We start from the raw sequence: 18,036 nt of genomic DNA, 5'->3' as shown, positions 1-18,036 counted from the left end.
AGTAAACTGTCCAAAATCGGTATAGGCCAGGGGCCCACTATGAGCTGTTTCCTGATTTTGGAAAATGCACAAATCCCGAAGCCATCTTGCTGCCTAACAGCATTTGATTTTCAAAACAGAGGTTCCCCTCTGCTTCGATAAATTAGACACACACACACACACACACACACACACACACACACACACACACACACACACACACACACACACACACTTTTATTATTTTTACCTGGAAGCCTTACCACTGACTGCACTGAGCTGCACTGAGCCACAGTGAGGCTGCCAGGAGATTGCTGTTTTATCTTTGACTGCATGGCATGACAGGCTCATTTAAATCAGAGAGCTTCTGTGCACAATGTAAATTTATAAGTTCAGGAAAAAAAAACACTGTTACCTATGGATTGAATTTGATACTACATTGTTATGTAAGATGGTGGCTTTCATAGTTGAATGTGATCAGAGGAACTGGGATTTTCACATTGATGACATTACTTTGGGTCAAAGGCAGGTAGGATAACTACGTAGTGAATAAATAGTTGGGGTATAGTTATATTAACACTGTAGTTTTGGGACAGTTTTGGAGGATCACTCTTTATCTCTAATAATCTTCAACCTGTCGTTTCCTAAGTAAATCAAGTCATATAACAAAACTGGGTATTTTCTTCAAATAATATCCTTCATTTTAATATACCAGTCACTTGCTACTCAACTTAATACTTCCTTCATGTAAAATGAGTTCTACAAATACATTGACACTCAGATTGGTATTAACTATTACTGTAGCTATTAATTAGCATTTTATATTATGTTGTAAAACAGGCTGTTGAAGGGGGGAAAAAATCATAATATCTAAAACTGGCAGAATAAATAATTTATGTTAATGAAATTACTGCAATTAGTGGTTGCACAATGACCCTTTCAGAAGCCACAGCTGTTAAAGTCAGGAAGTGCTGTCACTACTGACCTTATCATAAGAGAAAGTGACAAATTACAAATGCAAAGGAGGCCAATCATCAAAGAATCCTGTTCAGCTACGATTAGTGTTTTCTGTAAAAACAGCATGAATTACAGCCAGCTGCTCCGTGCCTTGACATGTCTCCCATGCTGTGCCACTTTGTTAAGCTTTATGTTTCAACAATAGTTATTTTACCACTCCAGAGCAAGTTATCCGGAGCCATTTCTGTCTTTTCTGGAGGACTGTCTCCCTACTTCAGGACTTCACATCTTCGCATAATAAAGTCTGTACTCAGTCTGATAGAGAATAGTTTAACTTACGTTCTCATTTTGATATTTTTGTTGATATTTTTTGATGTTTTTGCCTCTCTTAAAGAGACACTGAAGCGGAAAAAAAAATATGATATCATGAATTGGTTGTGTACTATGAATAATTACTAGTAGATTAGCAGCAAAGAAAATATTCTCATATTTTTATTTTCAGGTATATAGTGTTTTTTCTAACATTGCATCCATCATTCTATAATATGTGCAGATTACACAACACTCAGCATTCAAAATGATTCTTTCAGAGCAGTCTGTGAACTAATGACCTCTCCTCTGGCAGAGAAAAAGGAATTTGTTTAGTAACAGTTGAGATAATAAAAGTCAGATAACAGCCCTCTCCACGACTTTGAAAGTCGCAGAGATTAATGGCTTTTTTCCATAGAGATAACTGGAGTTTCTTAACTCTTCCTGTACTGGAAACAATTAGACTGGTGTATCTGATCGTAATGTTTTATTTCTTAGCTGTACTACACATACAAATCATATCATAATTTTTTTTTCGCTTCAGTGTCTCTTTAAAACTAGTGAGGTTGTTTTTGGGTGCAGCACTTTTAGCATCAATTTTGTGACATGTAACACTAGGGGTTGATTCACTGGGAGACATCTGACTAATTATACTGGAAATAAGGGGTGTTATATGGCTACCTATACTGGGAGTATCTGGCAGTCTATACTGGGGGAGGGGGGAATCATACTGAGAATGGGGGTATTCAAGAGGGCATCAGGCTGCCTATATTGGGAAGGGGGTGTCATCATACTGGGACTGGGGGTGTTATATGGCTACCTATAATGGGGGGCATCTGGCTACCTATACTGGGAGGACATTTTTTTGGGGCACATCCCACACTGTATTTGGCACTGATGTCTGCCATGAGCAAAATGTTGCTTTCACTGCATGTAGTGCAATGCCTTTCGATCTCATTAAGCTAAGCACTCCTTCTTGCACAGCCTCTCCATTCTTTCTCCAGCCAAAACTATTTCTCTCCTTTTCGTGGGACATTGATAATGCCTCTGAGTTTGTTTACATAAGTAACTGATGTATAAGGCTGAATGAAAAAGTCAATTAAGGGGGCAGTATAGAGTGGATCTTGGAGCATCTGTATTAAAGTGGGATAAAATGTGTTTTCCTACTTTTTATTACCCATACAGTTACCATATTTGCTTTTGTGCGCAAGTAATATTGTTTGTTTACAAATTACAAGTTCCAAAGTACAGAGTATCTTCTTTGAAAGCTGCCATTGAATTTTATTGCATAACTGCTGTATTTAAATATGAAATTCTATCTAGTGATCACTTCTCAGCTGCACAGATACTAGAAGCAGAGAGAGCTCAGTTTTTCAGCACTTTGGTAATGTTTACTAATTGTAGCAGACAAAGGAAAGTAAACAAAATATAGTGTTATTGCCTCTTTGAATGCAACAACAAGTTTTCCACTGAAGAAGCAAGTGCTGTGTTTAACTGAATGCTGTTCTGCTACAAAAAAATTGTGGTAGTAGATTTTATGCTGTAAATAATCTTTTTAGAGCAAATAAGAAATACTGGGGTTCGTACCACTTTAAAGAGAAACCGTAACCAAAAATTTTTAATGTAATTTTTATTTTCAATAAAGCAAAATATATCTCTGTACAACCATGTCCAGTCATAATTTGTGATACAGCTAAATGGTACATTGTCTGAACATCATAAACATTTTCTGCATTAAGTAATTTCCAGAGAAGAGGGCATTGAAATATGGGGTATTAGATGGGGATCGGATCCACAGTCGAGCACAGCTGGACTGTTGTTTTGAGAACTGTTCAAGGATGTAGGTAGGTGCCATAACCAGGTCCCATGTGCTAAAGGTTAGTCTTTTCTGCTATCCACATGAAGGACCTGAGTTATATTGTTATCCAGTTCTCGCAGAATGGGGGTTGGTTCAGTTCTTTTAAAGTAGTGTAGCTCAATTGAGATCCCTATCCCCCTCTGAGTTCTCATATCATCCCACAGTATGGTACCCTTGCCTTACTTACTTGTATATTGCATAGCGAACAAAACAACATATAAAAACAAATAAACGCATAAAAGAACATATTTGAATTAACACTGGTCACAGGTGTCGCAGGAATAAAATCTCCACTGATCAACATGAAAAAAAAGAAAAAAAAAACAAATGTACTCTCATTCAGACGTGATCAACATTTCGTCCCTTAGTCCAGTCCCATGTTAATAATGGACAGGTACCCCTCAGTAGTCTGGAAAAGGATCCATGGCATCCAAACTTTTTTATATTTTTTCAAATTTATTTATGACCATCAGGATAGATTCTTCTGCTTCTTGGATCTTATTGATTCTAATATACCAATCCTTCATGGTAGGAATTTTTGTAGTTCTCCTGTATGTCGGGATAAGGCTCTTTGCCGCATTTAATAGGAATGGAGTTACTGTAGATTTATATCTTTTAATAGATGTCGGATATAAATGGAATAAAAGATGCCATGGACTGTCCTCCTGTTCCCTACCCACTACCTCCTTAACTACTTCCCTGACTCCCTGCCAAAAGGATCCTAACAATGGACATTGCCAGAAAAGGTGTAAGATTGAGCCGGACTCCCCACACCCTCTCCAACAGTTGGGGTCCTGTCCCTCGTATAGTTTGGCGAGAAAGGAGGGGGTTCTATACCATCTGACCAGGAGTTTATAGCATCCTTCTTGGATGTGTGAGCTGATTGAGGCTGAATGAGCCATGGAAAGAACTCTAGTTGTTTGCGTGTCTGTGAGGGTATGGTCCGTGTCTCTCTCCCATTCCCTTAAGAATCGTGCTTTTGTATTCCCTTTGTTGTCCAAGAGGGCTTAGTGAGTTAGGTGAGGGGGTTTCGTCTCTTGTGTGAAAAGTCTCTCCCAGGGGGTCAAATCCACTATCGGTCTAATTCCCTCAAGAGGTTTGAACCAGTGCGCAAGTTGTTTCAGTCTCCATAGGTCCATAGGGAATGAACCATATTCCTGTCGGAGAATTGTGATGGGTTTAAGTTTATTTCCCGACATAAGGTGACCTATTGTTAGTATTTTATTCCCTTTCCAAGTGCCAAAGGACCCTCTCTCCAAACCTGGCTGATAGTGTGGGAAGCCTTCCACTGGAGTCAAGGGTGAGATACCTGGTGCCCATGTATTCCTAGATTCTAGTCTATCCCATATCCTTAAGGTATGTCTGATCCATGGCGGCGTTGAGGTTGATAGGCCTCTTGTGGATGGGTTAATCCAGGTCGCCCCAGCAAGATCTCTACCTGCCAGTGTTTTCTCTACATTTACCCACCCTTTCTGTGCTCCATTATATTGCCAGTCTAATATTCTATTCAGGGCTAGGGCCTTATAGTATAGTTTCAAGTCTGGAAGACCCAATCCCCCTTTTTCCTTGGTTCTTATCATAAGATTGTATGACAGTCTGGGTCTCTTCCCCTTCCAGACAAACCTAACGAAAAGGGATTTTGTTTTTATGAAGAAATGTTTAGGCAGAGAGACAGGGATCATGGACATTGGGAAGAGCAGCCTGGGTAAAATATTCATTTTTATTATGCTGATGCGTCCTAGCCATGTATATCCTCTACAATTCCATCTCTCCAGGTCTCTACTGATTGTGTCTAGTAACGGTATAAAGTTTCTAATGTAGAGTTCGTGAAGGTTAGATGGCAGGTCTATGCCCAAATACCGCAGAGCCTGTTCTCTATGGGTGAATGGGAAGGAGGTCCTTAGTTTGTCTAGGTCTGGTGCATTTAATCCAACATTAATATATTCAGATTTGGTCATGTTAATTTTGAAGTTGGATATTTCCCCATATTTATCAAATTCCTGAATGATTTTAGGGAGTGATGTGAGTGGGTCTGAGACCTATAATAAAATGTCATCAGCAAATGCCGATAATTTACAGGTTTGGTGTCCAATATTTAATCCCCCTATGGCTGGATTCATACGTATGCTTCTTAACAGGGGCTCCAGAGTTAGGACAAACAGAAGAGGGGAGAGGGGGCACCCCTGCCTTGTGCCATTTGACAGCCCAAAACCTTCTGATATGACTCCATTTGCTCTTATTTTAGCTGAGGGGTTACTATATAAGCTATTAATCCAGGTCTGCATGCCGGGTCCCAAGCCAATATGATCTATCACTTCTTGAATTAGGCCCCAGTTCACCCTGTCAAAGGCCTTCTCTGCGTCAGTTGATAATAAAATTAGGGGTGTATTTTGCAGTTGAGCCCAATGAATCATGTTTAGTGCCTTAGCAGCGTTATCTCTGGCTTCTCTCCCCATTACAAAGCCTGTTTGATCAGGGTGAACCAGGGCAGGGATACCTTCCTTGATCCTATTGGCTAGGATTTTTGAGAAAAGTTTTATGTCTAGGTTGATTAGCGATATAGGTCTATAGCTCTGGCACAAGGCAGGGTCTTTCCCCTCCTTGGGGATTACAACAATGTGGGCCTCCATGCTCTGGGCAGGGAACTTTCCACCTTCTCTTAGACTGTTCAGGGCCTCTGCTAATGGTTCTAATAGGTGTTTGGCATAGGCTGAATAATATTTTTTAGTGAAGCCATCTGGGCCAGGTGATTTGCTGTTAGGGGTATCTTTTAAGACCCCCCTTAATTCTTGTACAGTGATTGCCTGCCCGAGCTCTGTGCACCATTTTTCTGACCAAGAGGGCATCTGAACCTTCTTTAGATAATCTTTAATTTTTTGTTTACAGATATCAGCTGTGCTGGTATGTGGATTTTTTTGAATATTGTAGAGCTCTGTATAGTATTCTTTGAATAGACCTGCTATCTTACCTGCCTAGAATTCCATATTCCCTTTACGGTCTTTGAGCTTTGTGTATGTAATTTAGTTCTATTGTCCAGCAGTTTAAGCAGGACCCGTCTCTCCTCCCTCAATGCTCTCTCCACCTCTGCGTCTGGAGATACTTTGTGGGTTTGTTCCAGAGAATTGATTCTATCCAGGGTTTTAAGTACCATCCCCTGTTCTTCTCTTTTTTTCCTCGCTCCCTGGGAAATCAACTCCCCCCGGATAACTGCCTTGTGTGCTTCCCAAATAATACATATAGATACTTCTTCTGATGAGTTTTCTCTAAAATAATTTACCATTACCTTTTCCACTTTCTGGAAGGCTTCTAAGTCATCTAATACATTTTCGTTTAATCTCCAGTGCATTGCCCTTGTACCCGCTGGTCCTAATTCTAGATCTATCCACACTGCAGCGTGGTCAGATATTGTAATATTTTAAATTTTTGCTTGTGTCACTTTATGAAGGTAGTACTGATCAACCCAGATAGAATCAATTCTCGTGTATACCTTATGCACCTGTGAATAGTAAGAGAAATCTCTGTCTAGAGGATGAAGGTATCTCCAAGAATCAATCAAATGATTAGTTTTCATCAGTTGGGTGAATTCTTTAACCGTTTTATGTGGGAGAGTGGAGAGGCCTTTAGAGGAGTCTCTACTGGGACTGCACAACATATTCATGTCTCCCCCGCACACCAGGACCCCCTCAGCAAATGCTCTTATTCTTTTAAAAATTGTTCTGAAAAAGGGGGCCTGATGTACGTTGGGGGCATAAACGTTGACAAAGGTGAACCTCTCGGTTCCCAACTGTGCCTTCACTGCGACATATCTGCCCATTTCATCTTTGTCTGTCGCCAGAACCTGTAATGGCAGACCCTTGGCTATAGCCAAAGCTACTCCTTTAGCTCTCCTGATAGGTGAGTTACTAAAGAACCATTGTGAGAATCTGTGTTGTGGAAGACGTGGTATACAGCCATCCCTGAAATATGTTTCCTGTAAAAAGAGGACATGAGGCTGGAGGCGTTTAACTTCAGTCCACAGCCTTCCTCTCTTGCACGGGGAACATAGACCGCATATATTGTATGACAGGACTCTAAGTTTGTTCAGAGCAGTCGCTGCCATGAGAGAATCTGAGAGACACTGCGACACCTGTGACCTAGACACAACAGTAAACATAACATATCCAAAAACAACAAGCCCATAAGTAGGCTTAGCAAATCTCTATCAAGATTTTGGCTGTTTAGTGTAAAAACAGCGTATTTTCCCCTAACAAGGGGATCCCTAGTGGGGGTCATTCTCCTCTGTGAAGATGACATTCCGGGGTACTCTTGCACCATCTCTCCCGGGCTGGCTGCAAGTTTCTATGTGGACCCTCACAGAGGAGAGTCCTGCTGCTTGAGTCTTTCCTTGCATAATAAAGAAAACGTTACTCGGATTTTAAGCATTGATCTTTCCACAAAATTGTTTATGTTGTAAGTACACAGTCAGGCTGCCGCCTAATCAGGTCAATGCAAAGGCCTAAGAGATTCTAGGGAGTCCCCGGTCACCCTGCCCCGGAGGACAGGCAGAGCAGTGAATAGAAAACTTAAGGAAAAAAGGACAACTTCAACATCAAAGCCAGTACTTATCGTTTACGATGGTGATCCCTCCTGAGAGGAGGACGGTGGCCCTCTCTTTCTTCTGGGTTCTTTAGTTTGCCATCTTTCTCTTTGTGGACGCGGGACCATGTCTTGTGGGGACCTCCAATCAATAAAATCCGTGGGGGGGAGATTTAACTCATCGATGAACTGTTGCAGGTCATCTTTAGTGCGGAGGGTCACTGTTATTCCGTCGACTGTAGCTATTAGTGCAAACGGGTATCCCCATTTGTATAGCCCCCCTTTCTTCTTGATGGCCTCTAATAGGGGTTTCACTGACCTGCGTTGTAACAGCGTGCGCCATGAAAGGTCTGGATATAGTGTGATACCGGCCCCGTCAAACTTGTCCCTCATAGTGCGTAGTAGTAGTTCCACATCTGTGAATCTTAGTAGGCGGCATATGACATCTCTTGGGCGGTTGGTATCAGGCTTTTTGGCGGTGAGGGCTCTGTGCACCCTCTCTATGTCTATGGAAGACTGCGCCGGCCTCTCCAGTATCATATTAAAGATGTCCGTAACTGTTGCTTTCAGGTCCTCGGTTCTGGTGGCTTCCGGGAGACCCTTAATTCTTACGTTCTGTCTACGGGAGCGGTTCTCCTGGTCGTCTAGCTGGGAGATAAGCGTCTCAATCTGTTTGTCTTGCTTGGTAATCTTGTCCTGCATGGCCGCCATTTTAGTATCTGCGCCATCATGTCTTTCCTCCAAGTTTATCACCCGGTGACCAATAGCAGTAATGTCTTTGTGGATTTCATCTATCTCCCTTCGGAAGGATTGCTCAATGCGACTGGCGAAGGACTCTAGGTCGACTTTCGTGGGTAGGTTGTTTATCTGTGTTCTCAGGTCTGCTACGGCCTTCATGGTCTGGCGCTGACTAGGCCCCGTTATCTCCCGCTCTCCCTCTATGTGGCGGATTGGCGAAGGGTTTCCCTCTTCGGGCGGGCTTACCGTGGAGGACGATTGCGAGGATGTCTCTGATCCTTTGGAGGATTTCGGCGGTGTGGATCTCTGCGGTGTATTTACGTCCGCTCTCGCATCACTGTTCCCCGTGGCTGCTGGCGCCATCTTGGATAGCATATCAGGGCCCGCGTTCAAGTCTCGGAGGTATTTCTGGATACTCTGGCCGCATGCGTTGTCCTTTTGTTGCCTCCCTTTGCTGCTTCTAGTGACCTGGGGTCCCCCAGGCATGATGTGCGGTTAGGAACCTACAATTGTAGCTCTAGATGCATGGAGATCTATCGTAGCCTCCGGGAGCCCTGCAGTGTGCGTCTTACTCCGCCATTAGTTGGCCACGCCCCCGTAACCAAAAATTTAACTTCTTCCCAATCAGTAGCTGATACCTTCTTTTCCATGAGAAATCTTTTCCTTTTCACAAACAAAACATCAGGGGTCTCTGTATGGCTGATATTGTGGTGAAACCCCTCCCACAGTGTGATGTCAGGACCATGGTTCTGACATCACACTGTGGGAGCCTTTTTGCATTGTGGGAGATAACAGCTGTTTCCAGCTGTTTCCTACTGCCACAAAAGCAAGCAGCATCTCCTTCCACTTACATCACCTGTCAGCAGTAAAAATGTCACCATGTGATAAATGTTAGAATGTAAATCAGGGAGAGGAAAGATTTTACAATGGGCAAAAACTGACTAAATCATTTATACATAATTATTGTAAAAATGAAGCATTTTTTTATTACATTATTTTCACTGGCGTTCCTCTTTAAATCTGTTTTTTTTTTAGCAAGTATGTCTCATTTTCAGAGGTAGGGAGATCTTTGGAAGCTGTAAATACACTTTAACATAAGTTTCCTTTTGAGAAAAGACAGCTGAAATGTATGTGTGTTAATTGTCAATATTAACCTTGTTTTTCTCATACAAAATATTAACCAGGAAAGCAGTCCGTTAAAATGCGCTCTTCCTGTAATAATTGTAATATATGTAGTCATTTAGCTGCATCATTAAACCCTCGCATAGCATTCTGTAATACATCTGGAGCTGGAACAATTATTGACAGTGCTTTGGTAAATTATGTGTAACTTTGCCCAGACTAGGTGTACCTCGTTTAATTCGTATTAATTGATTTCCCGGGCTTTCTGTGATTAATTGAAGAGAGTTAATCACGTAAAGAAAGCAATAAATAATGGCTGCATTGATGAGAGTGTGAGTACATAGGAATACTGCCGATTTATGAACGGAAACTGATGGAAAGAAAGAAATTTGGGATTTTTTTCTTTGCTTTCTAGGAAAATCTATGTGAAATTAGGACAGTTTTGAAGACAGGCAGCCTGCGGCTCATGGGAGCTCTATGACTTGGGAACGTGTCAGTAGAAATCAGACTGCAGTTTATAACACATAAGGGTTAATGCGTAAACTGACTTTATGCTACAGGTTACCACGCCAGCTTTGACAGCAAATTCCTATGTCCTTAAAGAGAACCCACCACAAAAAAAAATACTACCTGAACCAGGTCTTCTCCCTGACTCTAGTTATCTGCTCCTTGTCATCCTGCATTGCTACATTCATCCGCACCCATGCGCCGTTAAGGTCGCATCCAACGAGCCCTTATAGGCGCATCGGGTGCGCAGTTTTCGTTGCATCCTGTTGCGACGTTTCGCGCGCAGGACTTTGCGTGCGAGCTGATTCACTTTTCTGTGTGCTAACTACTGAGCACCCTAGTTAGCACGCCCATAGCCTTTAGGCGTGCTAACTAGGTTTGCACCGAATAGTGAATCAGGCCCATAGCCTTCAGGCGTGCTAACTAGGTTAGCACCGAATAGTGAATCAGGCCCATAGCCTTTAGGCGTGCTAACTAGGTTAGCACCGAATAGTGAATCAGGCCCATAGCCTTTAGGCGTGCTAACTAGGTTAGCACCGAATAGTGAATCAGGCCCATAGCCTTTAGGCGTGCTAACTAGGTTTGCACCACATAGTGAATCAGGCCCATAGCCTTTAAAAGAGGATTTTGTTTCATGCGACTCATATACATTTCTTTTTATTCCTTTTACAGCCAAATGTCAAGGAGTCAATCAGCCAGTTCATGGCCTTTGTACACACTAGCGTCAATGAAATGAGCATAAAATACTACCAGAATGAAAAGCGGTATAATTATACTACACCAAAGAGTTTCTTAGAACAGATAACGCTATATAAGAATCTCCTGGACAGAAAAAGGAAGGAGTTATCTCAGAAAATGGAACATCTGGAGAATGGATTACAGAAGCTGAAGACTACGGCATCACAGGTAATACATTCCACACTTTTAGGGGCTAATGTTCCATACCTTTCTCATGCATTATCTCTCCTTATCTTTGACATTTGAACATCTCTTCAGTATACTGTGATCAGCGAGCAATCTGCCTAGCAATCATGTTAGATGAGGGGATTGTTCTGCCCGCTCACCCTGCCCACGTCTCTCTCCTCAGCCCCCATAGCAACAGATGCATCTCTTCCCTACACAAGGTAGTTGTGCTCATCCTACACAGACCATAAACCTGGGAAACAGAGATGCAAGGGCATGCGGCCACGGACATAAATCATGGGGGCCCCCCGATGTTCACACCCCTTGCCTTGCCAAACACTTGTGACCTTTACAGCCTTGGGGCTCAGGTCATAAAATAAGTGTGGCCATCATGATTTTCACACCCATAACAACACAAAAACACCTGATCTGAAGGGTGGACCCTTTTAGCATAAGGGAGTGAAGTAGTAATCCCCCCCCCCCCCCCCCTGCAGTCGCAGGGACTTTTTCCCTCTAGTTACGTCCCTGTATGTGGCCATATCACATGCAAATTAATATTAATCCTTGATCTCAAAGCTTACGCTTTCAGGAACACACAGCACTAAAAATAGTTCTTCAAAAATACTGCAGCACTCTCAAATTAAGCCAACCCAACAGAATCGTCAAGGTTCCCTCTTTAGGATTGGTCAGCTGCAAGCAGACTATTGATGCATACAACTTGAAATTTAGACCAGGAGGAACTGGGATTCTTCACCGACAAATAAGGGAAGACCCACATATGCATCCAACCCGCCATTCTTTCACTCGCAGCCGGATCAGCATGAATGGTTTTATCTATTTGTTGCATGGCACCGCTTGATGAGATACCTATATTCTCGCAGAGGTTTTTAATGTTAGCAGTGGTCCACTTTTATTGTTAAAGGGACCCTGAATAGAGAAAAACACACACAATCCAAACTTACCTGGGGCTTCCTCCACCCTCCCCCCCCCCTTTGCCCTAGTCCGGTCTCCCACTGGCAGCATGTGACTTAGTCGGGAGTTGTGCGCAACTGTGCATGCTTGGCCTGTCTTCGCCCCCCCAGCTCAATCACGCGCCTGTTGCCATAAGTGTTCTGCGCATGCATGGTTCTCGAAAGAATGATCTGTGCTTGCAAGAACGCTTACAGCGACAGGCGTGTGATCAAGCCGGGCATGTGGCCAGGCCATGCATGCACAGTTGCCCATGACTTTTGGCTCGTGCGCTACCTACCGGAGCTGCCAGCGGGGAGACCAGTGGGGACCCAGAGGACACCGAGGGGCTTTGCGGGCTAAGAGGGCTGGAGGAAGCCCCAGGTAAGTTCAGATTGAGGTTTTTTTTTTTCTCTGTTCAGGGACCATTTAAATTTTAAAGCAGCATAATTTAATATTGGAAAGGAGTTTTCCTTCCAATTTTAGCACTCTCACCTTGCGGCTCTGGGTCCCTGGTCTGAATACTTGGACCCTATCTGTACAGAGTTTGAATGTTCTTCCTGTGTTTGTGTGGTTTTCCTCTGGGCACTCCAGATTGTGAGCTTCTCTGAGAGACATAGCGGCATGAGTATCTCTGCTCTGCAGTGCAGAAGGTGTCAACGCTATGTAAAAGGAAAAATAGTTTTCAATAGATAAACAAACTTCCCCAGGCGTTCACAATGCCTTTCTTCTCACCTTTTTGATTTTTTTTCCAGGTTGAAGACCTAAAAGCCAAACTTGCCTCTCAGGAGGCTGAACTGAAGCAGAGAAATCAGGATGCTGAGGCTCTAATTGCCAAAATAGGGCTTCAGACAGAGAAAGTGAGTCAGGAAAAGACCATTGCAGATGCTGAGGAGCAAAAGGTCAGTCTATTTCCAGCTGCTGAGTAACATTTAGCACAAAATACACCTTTTGTAGACAAACCATTTTCAACAAGTCCCTCTGTGCAGGGAAGAATTGTGATCACTAGGCTGGGAACAGTATTTTTAAACACAAACACTTGACCTTCCCCACGTTTTCCCTTCTTATAGCTTTTACTGTGATTCGAAAGGACAATATAGATCTTATTCTAATGTGTGCTTCTGCTACAAGATTTAAAGGAGTTCTATGCGGAAAACTGTAAGGCCGTTTTTTACACTTGATGGGCTTGATTCACTAACACAAACAGCACGCCTTATCAAAGTTAACACGCCTTATAAGAGTAGTATAGCGAACTTATGCCTGCTAATTGGCAATGATGAGAGCTCCACTCGTCCTGCCCTGAGCCCCTGCAGGTTCTTAGCACTTGCTATGCTACTCTGATAAGGCGTGTTAACTTTGATAAGGCATGCTATTTGTCTTAGTGAATCAAGCCCGATGTGTGCGTTTGTGGTGCAATGCTCCTGCTGCACCGCATCACACCATCACCGGCGACAGGGTCATTTGCATAGCGCAACCCTCGGCTAGTGACATACTCCTTGTTGGGCAAGAAGTACGTCACTAGGATTCCCATCTGTCTGTGCATGTGCGCCATGTCACATTGCGCTCCTGTCGTGCACACTTGCTGCGTCGCTCTTTGATTTACATTGCTGCATAATCCGTGCAGTAGGTACGAATCATGCGGTATGGTGCTGCAGGCTTTGCGTCAGATCGGATGCTTCCGGCACATCGCACCGCATTAACTGTGCATGGCTGCACTGACCTTCATTGCATTTGCGGCACCTTGTGGTAAGAAAGGGTAACAAAATGCAGGTTTTAAATGCTAGTGTGAAAGGGGCCTCAAATTTATGCAAAATACATGTGTTCATACATATGTGATGTACACTTCTCGTTGAGTGAAGTGCACTATAAATTAATAATTTCTTATGCAGCTCACATTAAAAGGGAACCTAAAGCATAGAAAAAAAAAAGGTCAGCTTTACTTACCGGGGGCTTCTAGTGGTCCCTTGCAGTCGCCCTGTGCCCACTCCGGTACTCACTATCCTCCAGTCCACAGCCACGGCTAAGTTTAGATTTCCTCCGACTGGCCAGTCGATGCCCACTGTGCCTGTGCGGCCGTGGGCGTCCTCATTTGCGTTCCTGTCATTAGGAGCATCCTGCGCAGGCGTAGTACGAGAAAATCTCTACTGCCCCTGCACAGGACACTCCCTCGAGGGTGTGCAGGGGCAGCGGACATCAACTGGCCAGTCAGTGGAAACTGAAACTTAGCCACGACGGGGGACCGGAGGATCGTGAGTACCGGCGTGGTCACAGTGCACCTGCAGGGGGCCGATAGAAGCCACTGCAGGGGGCCGGTAGAAGCCACAGGTAAGTAAAACTGATTTTTTTTTTTTACAAAGTTTTAGTTTCCCTTTAAAGAGAATCTCTGCCAAAAGATAGTAGCGGGGGAGGGGGGGTGGAATCAATACATTGCAAAGGTATAAGTTAAAAAAAAACCAGAAGTTAGGGCCAGTGCACACCAAAAAGTGCGAGTGTATTTGCAAACGCTTGGAACTATTTGAAGTGATTTTTCAGTTTTTTTGGTGCAGAGTTTTTAATTTTTTTTGTTACAGTAGAGTTGGAACGGAACAGCTTATGTAACAAAAATGCTTGGGAAATCGATCTCTGATCTAGCGCTTTACAGAGCGATTTTCCACTTTCCTATACGTAACACTGAGGCTGTATCGCCTCAGAAAAGCACAGAAATGCTGCAGGACCCGCGTTTGCTTTTGAGAGATCACATCGCTCTGGTGTGATCTATCCCATTTAAATACATTAGCCAAGCTCTTTTCAAAGCGCTAACATTTTCAAAAGCTCTCAGAAGCGCTCTTGGTTTGAGATGAAGAAATTATTGATACCGTGTAATTTGTTTATGTTGTTTGATCCTCAATGAGCAATGCACATCATCATCTTTACTGCTGGCAGACCACAAAAAAGACCAGACAGCACCAACTGCCATTATCTATAAACACACCCCATAACAATATAATAGGCTAAAAGTTTTTTGCGGTGATTGCTAAGGGGTTACTGTGACATACTGTATGTGTGTGGATTGCGAGGGTTGTAAATTTCTGTTAATTTAACTACTTCCGCATTCGGCGACAGTATATTTATGCCTCTTAAGACTTCATCTTAGGAACAGGAGCGTAGATATACATACTTTGCCTCAACTTCCTGCCTGTGTACTGTCCACTACGGTTGTTTGTAATTGAAATTACAAGTAGCACTTCCTGCCCGCAGAAGAGGGGGGATAAACTTACCCATGCCGCGGCTTTAGCCAATGCGCTACCCGCAGACGGCAATATTTCAGGCGGTTAGTGCATTAACCCCATTGATTGTATTGCGTATGATCAAAATTATCAGATGGAAATCTCAGTCAATCAAGGCAGGGCGTGAAGTGGTGGTACATGCAGTGCTGGGATTTCATGGATATTCTATAGATTTCATGCTCTGTGTGTGGTAGGAATGGATCCCTGACTGATCAGATTCAGATCAGCAAGGGATCATCTTGCCACGTTGGGCGGCCATCTGTGTTGTGTCTATGTGATACAGCCATGGCTTAGAAGACCTTGCAGTTTCCCAAACCATTCAGAATATATGCAGCTGAGATTCTTTTTCTAATTACGGTTAGAGACCACTATGACGGGTACTCTTGCTGGCTGGGTAACCATCAGTGAGTCCAGAACTTTTCTTATGCTCTCCTTGGCTAATATGCCATTCACTTTTTTTTGCCTTTTCCATTGAAAAATACTGAAAAGTTACTTTAATAGAAGTTAAAAATGTATCTCCTAGGAGAAAACACAGGAGAAAAAGTTAATTACATTTGGGCCCGGGTGTGATTTAGTCACAGCTCAATGACAAGGCTGAATGATCTCTTAGATTGATAAATATAATAATTTGCTGCTTGACCTTTTCTCTGCTCATGTCCAATAAATCTGCTCATTTGATGTTAAATATAACAAATGAAATTCCAGTCCGCTCATTACAATACCACTATAAGTAATGGGTCTTCCAAAGCCAAATTTTGTTTTTGTTTTACTGACCTCAGCTTAGTTACTGCCCACCCTAAGATATGCACTTCATCACTGTGCTTTGGACTTAGGTTGCACCATAGTCCGCTTGACTTTATTACTCATGATCAAAAAAGAAGAAAAAGACAAAAGAAGAAAAAAGGACAAACAATAAATAAATAAATATTGAATAAAAATTGTTGATTTTCAGGATAAGTGAGTAACTGTATGAAAAGACTAGTTTTGGTCTCCTCCCATCCTTAACAAAACCACTTTGCCTCATCTTCCTTCCATTTTCTTCAAAACAGCCGAGTCCATCTACATTCGTTCTATCAAATACATCCATACCTGCATCCTTCCTTACAAATCCTCCATAACATCCATTCAGCTTTATATAGCCTTTAACACTTCTTCTCCGCAACTTTCAACACTTGCAAACAATCATTCTGCTATCATACACCTCCACCTTCCATACTCTCCTCCTTCAATTCCATCCTATCCACCCTTCCTACATTTCTTCACCTACCGGTACATTTTACCCCCTCATACCTCCCAACTTTTTGAAATAAGAAAGAGGGACACTTAAGCCACGCCTCTGCCACACCCCTGATCACTCCCCTGCCACACCCTAATCACACCCAACACACCCCTAGTCACACATACCATGACGATTTCATAAGAAAATGTTGTTTTATAATTCAAACCACACTGGTCCTTTCTATTCTGGCTCATTTTCCTTCATATTAACATGTGAAAATATGAAATATATCAATTTCAATGATGAAAATAAAGTTTAGAGTCAATTAAACACATTTTTCAGTAGAAATAATACACGTATTTACATAGATCTGCACATCCGTCCTGAAAGAGGGACAAATAAGGAAGATAGAGGGACAGGGTTCCCAAAGAGAGACTGTCATTCCAAAAGAGGGACAGTTGGGAGCTATGCTCCCTTGTTGTTGGTGACCTCCCTACCCCACGATTCATTGCGTCTCATTTAGTGAAGAGGCCATTTCTAGTCAATTTCTATTGCAAGAAGTTAATACAGACACACATATGGGGAGCTGGCATGAACTATCGTCCCGGAAGCAGCAACAGTTCATACTTGCCCTGGGGCGGGGTCTGTGGAATTGGATTGCTGCAGAGGAACTAAACAGCCACAATTGGTACTCGGCAGCCGGCACTATTTTAAACTTGCCGTTTTAGCGTTGGTAATGTTTGATGCTCGGAGAGAATAAATAACTCTTTGCTTGACATTTAGGTTGCATCGATACAATTAGAAGTGTCTGTAAAACAGAAGGACTGCGAGGATGATCTAATGAAAGCTGAACCAGCATTAGTTGCAGCCACAGCAGCTCTTGATACACTTAATAAAGTAAGTAATTGCCTGATACTTGGCTCCAGCTAAGATCTTAATGAATAGTTCCTTTGAGGCTGGCATAGTGCTGATTTGGAAAAAAAAATAGATAAGTACATACGATGAAAGCAATAAACGTGTTTGTGCTATGACAAATAATAGGCAGCTTAAAGTATAATGCAACAAGTGGCTTGTCCTGATTGCTAGATGTGTTATTTTTCTTGTACAAATAACCAATTTCATGTATGCATGTGTCCAACAAAAGAGGATTTGTTCTGAGACTTATTTATAAAAAGGTTGTCGTCAGATGAGCCCTAGAAAAGCGACGCTATCCAAGCAGTAATAACAGCGCTATTCAAGGACAACTATCGCAAAATATTGAAATATTCAAAATACAGTGGTTTGCAAAAGTATTCGGCCCCCTTGACAGTTTCCACATTTTGTCATATTACTGCCACAAACATGAATCAATTTTATTGGAATTCCACGTGAAAGACCAATACAAAGTGGTGTACACCAATGGGAAAATTAGAGAAAACACCTACCCTTCTCTCAGTTTCATTCTTCACTGCTCAGCCTGCTTCTAACCAGCCATGATAAAATCCCCGACTGAGCATTCAGTCTGGCTTTGCTCAGGAATCATTATAGCTGAGTCTGTCTTCTCTAATGTCTTTTCAAGCCCAAGCCTGCCCCTTGTGGCTCTGCTATAACGACTCAGCTATAGTGATTGCTCCCGATGATGCACGTGGGAGCGAGCACTATTCGTCTTGTTAGTT

The 18,036-nt window shown here is 42.7% G+C and overlaps 1 protein-coding gene across 2 annotated transcripts in view; it reads left to right on the top strand.

Moving 5' to 3' along the window:
• The window catches only part of DNAH11 (dynein axonemal heavy chain 11), a 383,233-nt gene that overhangs the window by 251,962 nt on the left and 113,235 nt on the right, over nt 1-18,036 (top strand). For both annotated transcript variants that reach the window (XM_068235964.1, XM_068235965.1), the window contains 3 exons: nt 10,718-10,951; nt 12,652-12,798; nt 17,165-17,278. In XM_068235964.1, coding sequence (XP_068092065.1) covers nt 10,718-10,951; nt 12,652-12,798; nt 17,165-17,278 — 495 coding nt within the window. The remainder of the gene's footprint in view (nt 1-10,717; nt 10,952-12,651; nt 12,799-17,164; nt 17,279-18,036) is intronic.

The sequence above is a fragment of the Hyperolius riggenbachi genome, chromosome 5 (assembly GCF_040937935.1).
Source record: "Hyperolius riggenbachi isolate aHypRig1 chromosome 5, aHypRig1.pri, whole genome shotgun sequence".
Classification (NCBI taxonomy): domain Eukaryota; kingdom Metazoa; phylum Chordata; class Amphibia; order Anura; family Hyperoliidae; genus Hyperolius; species Hyperolius riggenbachi.
Note: the sequence above shows the minus strand (reverse complement) of the source record. Positions and strands in the feature narration are given on the sequence as shown.